At 39.0% G+C, this 9,261-nt stretch overlaps 2 protein-coding genes across 2 annotated transcripts; both read right to left on the bottom strand.

Moving 5' to 3' along the window:
- Nucleotides 1-457: 457 nt before the first annotated feature.
- LOC141780346 (pleckstrin homology domain-containing family F member 2-like) lies at nucleotides 458-2,799 on the bottom strand. The gene is made up of 2 exons (XM_074655530.1): nucleotides 2,492-2,799; nucleotides 458-2,061 (listed from the first exon to the last, which is right to left on the bottom strand). Exons 1-2 carry the CDS (start codon nucleotides 2,733-2,735, stop codon nucleotides 1,424-1,426), a joined length of 882 nt encoding a protein of 293 aa, XP_074511631.1. The 5' UTR covers nucleotides 2,736-2,799; the 3' UTR covers nucleotides 458-1,423.
- A 4,342-nt stretch (nucleotides 2,800-7,141) lies between these two features.
- Nucleotides 7,142-9,261, bottom strand: bglap (bone gamma-carboxyglutamate (gla) protein). Its single transcript, XM_074657456.1, has 4 exons — nucleotides 8,980-9,261; nucleotides 8,798-8,842; nucleotides 7,641-7,725; nucleotides 7,142-7,461 (listed from the first exon to the last, which is right to left on the bottom strand). Exons 1-4 carry the CDS (start codon nucleotides 9,035-9,037, stop codon nucleotides 7,359-7,361), a joined length of 291 nt encoding a protein of 96 aa, XP_074513557.1. The 5' UTR covers nucleotides 9,038-9,261; the 3' UTR covers nucleotides 7,142-7,358.

Raw genomic sequence — 9,261 nt, 5'->3', positions numbered from 1 at the left:
ATTTTCATAAATTAAATTTATAAGATATCATTTTTTATTTCATTGAAGATATTTTTCATCTCAAGCTTGTAATGAAATGTGTCATTGGGAAAAATGCCATAATGAAATAAAAGCAGACTTTTTAAGAAGGGCATTTTGAAATAAAAATGTCTATTATGGAAAAAAAGTCCTCTAAATGAGTGTAATTATGAAATTTGAGAAGGAATGATAACATTTTATAATGAGTTGAGTTTTAATTATTCCTTAAATTAATTATTAATTAGTTTAATATTATCAATTATTTTGTAATTATTTATTGTGTTTCTTCTAATTTATTCATGTGATTATTAGTTTCATAATTATTTATTTATTTGAGCTCCTGAACAATGATACCAACAGCAAGTTTTACATATTGTAAATTTAGGAAGACAATGTATAAGTATTGGAATTATGACACAAAAAGTAAGATTGGTGCATGTTTAGTATGTATGTTTGTTTATTTGTTTCACACGTATAAAACATAAAAAAAGGGTGTGGTAGAAACCTATAATGACTTTTATAAAAAACTACACCCAAAGGACATACAATAGGTAAAAATAACTATCATGACAAAAATCACAGATACATTTTAGATATTAGGGCTGAAAACATTTTACATATAAAAAATATACAGTGTAAAGTGTAGGAGTAAAGTTCAAACAAAACAAATAATTACAAAGATGCAGGAGTAATTGTCATATTAACAGTTTCACTTGGTATAGCAGCATTCGACAAACAAACATGACTCTCAATAATCAAATAATCACAACAAACACAAATCCTTTATCTGTTTTGTAAGTGCTTTTTGGGGGGTTTTATTAGCTCATTTCGAAGCCAAATGAAAGAGCAGATACAGTATGAAGTGCAAAAGCTTTCTTATATGTAAACAGCGGCCGACACTTGCCAACGCCTGAATAAAATGTTCTACTCAACATCCTCTGACATCAAATAATAATTACACTCTGAGAAGATAATTGGTGCCTTGTCACTCCAAGTGTTCCCATGAAGCATGAAGCACGTCAAAGGTGCAGTCATGACGGCAGCAAATTGAACACATAATTCTCTTTTTAATGATCCTTCAATTGACTTTTCACCCACTGCTATTGCATTGGATCAGCTTTGTGTCATCTTAATCCATTCAAAAGTCCAATACTCTTCATTATATACATATATACAGTTTGATGGTGAACATATCTGAGAGACTGTACTAGTCTTGATGTGGTTGTGTTTTATTGGGGCCAGAGCCAGCCCTGACTAATGTAAGGCTAGGTAGTTATGTTGTTGTGGGATTTTAGTGTAAAAATAATAATATTAAAATGGTATGAGTAAAAAAAAGTTATAAAAGTTATATATGTAAAAACAATTTGTCCGTCATTTGGTTTGCCCTTATGGATGGATGACACCCCTAACATCCGCTTATGATGCCCATGCCCAGGGCCGGCTCTGATTGGGGCCGCTGATTCATTGGCCTTGGGTAAACATAGGTGCCCGTGTGTCCCCAGGTGCCCATGCGGGAGTTCAGCCAGGAGCTATCACCGTGCTTCTGCATCATCTCCTCTCCCTCCTCTTCATCACTGGATGCTGCCTCATAGTCCTCCTCTGAGCTGTTCTTTCCAGCGCTGTCTCCTCTCAGGCGAGACAGCTCATCTTCCTTATTCCTGGTGTGGCAGAGGCTGCAGACCCTCAACTGCTTGGTGGGGTGAATGTGGCCTAAAACCGCACGCTTCTTGGAGCACGCATTGCAGACCAAAAAGCCACATTGTCGGCAGTGGTGCCGGCGTTTGGTCGTAGTGAACTTCTTGAGGCAGCGCATGCATTTGAAGGCGGCCTGGTCTGGGATCCAGGTGACGGCTAAGGCGGAAGTGGGTCGGCTGATGCTGCCGCCCTGCAGCAGTTTTGACCGGCAGTCTTCGATGTGCTCCATCCAGGCCCGCTTCTCCTCGCAAGTATCGGCGGACACAAAAAACGACTTGCGTGGTGTACGCATCAGCCATTGGTTCCCCAATCCCTCACTGTTCTCCATGTCCTCCATCTGGATGTCCTCTGAAATGACAGTGAAGATGGCATATTGGTAACAGCGCAAAAAATATGTGGATACTATAGTATAGTCAACACGCTTGTCCAGAAAAACAGATCTCTGTGCTTTTCTACCTGTAAACTTCTCATTTCTGCACAACAGGACCAGGCATGAATTGAGTTGAATGCAGTTCAATCAACAAATCAACATCTGTTCTGACTTTGCCTTGACTTGCAATGAAGGTTTTCATTGTTTTGCGCAGCATAAATTTAATTAAATTGACCTCCATTGTATTGTCTTGTTGTGAAAAGGCAACACCAAAGCAACAGCAAATACTTGGTCACTATATCTTGTATGGAGCTTTAGATACAAATGCTAGTTTGATCACTATCTTTCTGCCTGACTGGATAAAAGTGTTCTGCTCGGCCACAGGAAAGAGCAGATGCAGTTGCTCACCTAGAGGGATCATCTTCTGTTTTTTGTGCCAGCGGCCGTTCAGTATGATGCTGCCGTACACCAGCACGTCGTTGAAGAGGAAGAAAACCTTAGGCTGGGACTTCCGGCGACCCTGCTTCATCAGGCGGCCCTGTCCCATCAGAACCCGACCTGGCTTGGATAAAGGCCTTCCTGTCGGACCAAATGAATTCTCAACCGCCTGGATACGCTCAATGTTCTCCCTCTCAAACGTTAACAGGTCCATCGTGGTGACCGAATGTCTGTCGTAGCACTGAGATCACACATGAACAAGGTGTCAGCGGCAGGTTGGGTGGAGTCTTATAAAGGATTGTTTCCTGATGATGACTCAATGGGACTTCATTGCAGACAAACACGTTATACGAGAAATAGGGCGAGGTGTGGGGCAACATGTTGAAGTACACTTACAAGTCTGTTTATTTAGGATATAGGCCTATGTGTTTTTAAAGTTAAAGAAGTTACTCGGCAATTTCAGAGCAAACAATAACAGGTGAAAAGTAACTACAATTTTGAGCTACTTGTGCTTCATTATTAACATTTGATACTACTTTGTACTTCCACTGTAGCACATTTCAGAGGAAAATAAAGTATTTTTTACTCCTCTGCAGTTATTTAACAGACACAGTTGCTAGTTAAATATTTAGATAAGGAACTTACATGCAAAACATACAGTATGATCAGCTTTAAAACACAATACACTGTTATAGATTAAACACCCAACAATATATAAAACAGTTCAAATTAGCTACACCTCCATCAATTACGACATTAAAATGATGGCTTTCATGTTAATGCATCAATAATAATGATCCAGTAATAATAATAATAATACACTGACAGGGGTCATTATTATGTTCTGCATAATGAGTAGCCTAATTTGAACTTCTCCATACTTTGTTGACATAGCCGGGCCGGCCGTGCGAGCTTTTAGTGCATGGAAGCGTGCCCCACTGGCTAGCTCACGGCCGCCGCTCTGCACTGCTCTCATACAGCGGTTACAGCTGATAACACTGCCCCAATCAACGGCGTTGTCGCAGCTGGCTCGCTGTCGCCATATTGAGAGCCGTTGAGAGGCAATAGAAATGCTCCCAATCCCGTGTTTAGCACCTTTAAGTATTTCATGTTCAAATGTTTATCATGTTTACCATGTTAGGTTAGCAATCAGCATACAACACAAAGTAGCCTCCAGCTGATGCTGATGGGAATGTTATTCATTTTGCAGGTATTTGGTCATAAACCAAAGTACTGGAAAATTCAAAATTTGACCTGATAATGGCGCTAGAGATGAAACGTCGGAAGTTCTGATCTGTTCAAAACAATAATAAATAGAACAAACTAAAATACATGAATCTTACAACTCTTATGTAAAAAATGTTAGCAATTATGAAATTTCGGTGTCAATATAAGCTACAACTTGGATGAAATTGGAGGAATAAAGCAGCAATCTTCAATACAAATGCCTCACAAGAGACTGAGATCCTTACACTAGGCCTATATATACATATATATATAAATATAAAAGGAATACTGACTACACAAGATATTTCACAATCTGTCATGGTATTATGTTAGTGGGTTCAGCAGCTCAGCCAGCAGCTGGACTGAAAACAAAACAAACTTTACTGCCAACATAGTGACTCACATGCTACCTGTCACAACTCTTGTCATCAAGTGAAAGGTACTTCCTTGATCACAGTGATACTATACAGTGTGTGGTAAACGCTGGCATGGGGATCTCCAGAGGGTGGGGGAAAAGAGGTTTTGATTATTCCCTTTCGGATAAGGAAATAACCACTTCATTAGAATCACACAAAGCCTTATTTGGACAAGAAGATTGACAACAAGTTTATAAAGAAAACATGAAGCCACATCCAGCCGCTTAGCATAAAGACTGGAAACATGGGGAAACAGCTAGCCTGGCTCTATCCAGAGGGAACACAATTTGCCAACCAGCCCCTCTAAAGCTCCCCAATTAACAATCAACTGCAGTGTGACAACCAGCGGAGGCTTCAGAGCCAGGCTAGCTGTTTCCCCCTGTTTCCAGTCTTTGTGCTAAGCCAGGGGTCGGCAACCTTTACTATCAAAAGAGCCATTTTAGGCAAAAACAAAAAAAAGAAAATCTGTCTGGAGTCGCAAAACATTTGAGCAGTGTGATGAAGGTAACACAGTTTATAGTCTAAGTATATAGTATATAAGTCTAATGCAGTGAGGGTCAAAGTGCAAATGTACTACAGAGTATTAGGGCCACATTGAGGGAAAAAACATCAGAGATTTCCAGAATGAAGTCGTAATATTACGAGAAAAAAGTAGTAACATTACGAGAATAAAGTCATAACTTTATGAGAAACAAAATCGTAATATTACGCTGCTGGCTTTGGCTACATTTTATGAGTGGTATCGATCTTCTTGAATAATCAAGCTTTATTTTGTCCAAATGACATATTAATAATAGTGTTCATCACACATTAAAGTATTCATTGGGTTATGTGTCATTTAGCTTTTTATGCTAATAAAGTAACTATAAAATGTTACAAAGCTCCCCCTCTTCTCTGTTTCTCTCTCTGTTATCTCCGTCACACCACAGTTGAATGTACTGTCCTTTTGCATTAGTGAAGAAAAACAAAAACTGACAAAGGTAAGGAGACTGGAGTCCGTAACAGACTTGTTTGTCTAGATACTCCAGGTCTGTAAGCATCAAGGCCAGTATGTTGCAGAGCCTCGCCGCACCCCTGACAGCTGCAACAAAACAGATTAACAGGCTACACTTCACAAGAGGCAGTTTCAGGCAAGAAAAAATATCCCCAGGTCTCCATAAAATGTGCCACAGAGGCTCGTGATTTGTGTAATGTTTAAAGGAAAAGAATAAACCAAACTTAATATCCACTTTCAGTATCTGGTTTATATGTGGAGCCACTGTGAAAAGTGTATTTACTCTGAATTCAAGAGGTATCTATCAACTGTAGAAACATCAGTTGTTGGATCAGAGGCGGTGGGTTTTGCTGAATGTCAGCGAAATATGATCAAAATAAGCTTTGAAGAAAAAATCGTCTTTAATATCTTATCCAAGCCAAACGTAAAGGACATGTGTGCATATCAAATAAAGGTTTGGCCCTTTGTTTGGCAGGGCTGCCTTAAGGAATAGGCTATAGGCGGTCGCCTATAGGGCGCCATATTCTGGGGGGCGCTGGTCCCCCTCTAAAAAATCTCATTTTCTGCATTAAGGTAACAAATGAACAAATAAAGAAAGAAATACACTTTTCACCCATGTAACTCTTTCTCACACTTTTTCATCTGCCCTGCACTGTGCCGTGCGCATCACACCAGCCCGAGGACGGGTCAGGACGTAAGATCTCTAGACGGACAAATGTCAAGAGGCGCAGATCTATTGTTTTCACATTTTATTTCTTCACAATGAAAAGGTCCAAGCCTTCAGGTGCAGAAGTGTAACCGGTGGACTTTGCGTTGTGTTGGTTAGATAGCAAAGTTGCCGTGACACCGGGATCTCTCCATAGTTGGCCTCTGTTCATTCTGATAAACACACAGGGAAACAGATCCTCCATGTTAAATCTATCGCCCGCTCAAGTTCCTCTCCCACAGGATAATTGTACAAAAGGGCAAGCACAGTGGCAAAAATATTAACCCTGGAATAAAGTCAAATATACAGTAAAACATACCAGATAAACACACAGGAAAACAAAACCTCCATGTTAAATCTACCACCCGCTACAGCTCCTACATACACGATTACAGTATACAAAACGGAAGTTAGCTGAACTCGCCGTAACTTTAAACTAGCAGCATTTACTCTTAAAACAACTATTTTTAAATGCAAGTTCGTTGAAATCAATATATTGACAGGTTTGGATAGACCTTTTTTTTAACATTATAGGAAACAAAAATATAAACAAAACAGTACGATAATTAATGGGATGGATAAGGATAATAAATGGACCAAAACAAATGACAGCCACCTCTCCCACAGGATAACTGCACAAAAGGGGAGCGGGGATTTATAGCAGGGACCACAGAAGAAGAAATGGAGGAGGGGCTCTGAACTTCACATATACTGGAGTTTGGAGGTTCTCTCAGTCAAGATAAACTGTAACCAGATCAATTTTGTGTAATTATAAAAACCAGTGAACAAGATAGATATAGGGTTCATAATGACCCTGTTACATGAGGAAGAAAACAGAGAAGAGTGAGAGAAAGAGGTCTGATGTTGGCCTGATTCATATGTTTCTTATCTCTGTTATTCTTTGATTCTAATCTCTTATCTAGAAGCCGAGGATCTTAAGTTGCACAGTTGATAACTTGTTTTCTCTCTCTTCCTCGAGTTGGCAGATTTACAAATATTCAGGAGGAAAACAGATTATGTGAACTACGTGACACTTCACAACCAAGCAAACCTCAAGGAGACAAAGTCGGCATATTTTTGATTTTCTTGAGGACAAAAGTGAGTAATATGTATCTCTTATAGTCCAGTAAATGCTTCTTCACTTTATGATATGTCATGATCAACAGGGACATCTAGTGGCCACAAGTTGTCAAAGCAGTTCCAGTAGTAAGTGCATGTTTTATATCCAGAGTCCCAGGTTATAAAAGAGCACACACAGCAGAGCTTTATTCATCTTTATTTAATTTCATCACACTACTCTACAGACTTACAGAAATAATATAATTACAGAGACAATTATGTGCAGGATGGAAACATAAAATTCCCATGCAGATATTATCCCCACTTTTCTCACTTTGTGCAAGACTTTGACATACTGGCACACTTTTTTTTGTTTACTCATGCTTTTTTTTTTTGGCTTAACTGCAAAGAAAATCAGTTGCAGTGGTTTGGCGTCTAATAGGGGATTGGTCCGTAGTAGGCGGTGTAGGCGGCGATGATTCCCTGCGTGTCCATCATGTCCTCACAACCCAGGTTGGCCTCACACACTTCTCTCAGGCTGAGTGGAGACAGAGAGAAAGTGACACGACCACAGAGAGGCAACATAGATGCTATTCATACAGACGGTTCTTCAAGTTATACATAGAGAACTTTCTGTGTAATTCTTGAGTCAAAAATGTTAGATTAACGTTAGATTAAAAAGCACATGCTGTATGCTATTGGAGGGACACACTGTACCTCTCCAGCTGAGTCAGGGATAACTGTCCGGCAGCTCTCTTCTGCCTCACCACCTCGGAGGCCTGCTCCCTCTCCACAAACAGACCTGCACATTTAACATAACTGTTTTTTTAATTGTATTTAAACACACAAAATGTCTATCAATCAACTTAAATCAAATGCATGTGAAAGATTCAACCTAGCAACTCAGCAGAAATCAGTGTTAAAATATGGATTAATGTAGATTTAATGCAGCGTGTGGAAGACTGAAATATATGTTTAAACTGTCTTTATCAATATTCTATAAGTTTGTGTGTGTATATATATTAGGGCTGTCAATGTATGCCATCATATGAAATTAGAAAACCTAAGGAATCCATTGGTACCAATCATATCATACTAGCTTGTAGCTTCTAAATAATGCTCAGAACTTATTCTAAATTTTGGGGAGGAAAAACAAGCATGGACATTTTCAAAGGGGTCCCTTGACCTCTGACCTCATCATATGTGAATGAAAATGGGTTCTATGGGTACCCACGAGTCTCCCCTTTACAGACATGCCCACTTTATAATAATCACATGCAGTTTGGGGCAAGTCATAGTCAAGTCAGCACACTGACACACTGACAGCTGTTGTTGCCTGTTGGGCTGCAGTTTACCATGTTATGATTTGAACATTATGTTTTATGCTAAATGCAGTACCTGGGAGGGTTTATGGACAATATTTGTCATTGTTTTGTGTTGTTAATTGATTTCCAATAATAAATATATACATATATTTGCATAAAGCCGCATATTTGTCCACTCCCATGTTGATAAGAGTATTAAATACTTGACAAATCTCCCTTTTAAGGTACATTTTGAACAGATTATATATATATATTAAACCTTTATTTAGCAAAAGACCCATTGAGACCGAGGTCTCACGGGTGCCATGGCTGAATATCATACATAAAATAATTTTATAATCACAAAACAATGAAATAATAAAAAAATAAATGAACCATCAATTTAAGAAATCAGATTAGTATTAAACTAAATGTTAAACTAATAATCTGTTAAATTATTTTACTGTTTCATGTGGAAACGTTTTCCACTCAAACTGACTCAAATATGTCACATATTAATGTGACATTGATCAAACAGTCAAAAACAATATTGCTGAATCATAATCTTACCCTCCTGAGCGGGGCTGTCAGCAGGCTGGGAGCCGGTGGAGGCATCTGAGGGGATAAATATGAATAACAAGTCAGTTGTCCGGACCTTTATTAGTAGTAGTAGTATTTTTTAAACTTTGTTTGCAGATATACTTGAAATAATATAATAATACACTATAATAATGATCTTTTCTACTTCTTACCTGAAGTCAGACAGATGACAGCCAGGGAGCAGAGAACCAAGATGACCAAAGTCTTCATCTTTCAGCTTCTTTCTTCAGCGTCAGCAGTATCAGGCAGCAAAGTTCAACAGCTCTGTTACTCTTCTCTCTCTCTCTCGTTCTTTTCTCAAATTTATGCATAAATACACAGTGGTTTTATAGATGCGGCCCTCACTGTGACGTGGGTATGCGATTGGTTAGGGAATCATGTATCACACACCCACGCCGATGCAGAGACACAAAGCTCCACAAAAATCACGTACG

This window comes from Sebastes fasciatus, chromosome 13, assembly GCF_043250625.1.
Source record: "Sebastes fasciatus isolate fSebFas1 chromosome 13, fSebFas1.pri, whole genome shotgun sequence".
Taxonomy (NCBI): domain Eukaryota; kingdom Metazoa; phylum Chordata; class Actinopteri; order Perciformes; family Sebastidae; genus Sebastes; species Sebastes fasciatus.
The sequence above is the reverse complement of the archived record's forward strand: the minus strand, read 5'-3'. Positions and strand labels throughout refer to the sequence as shown.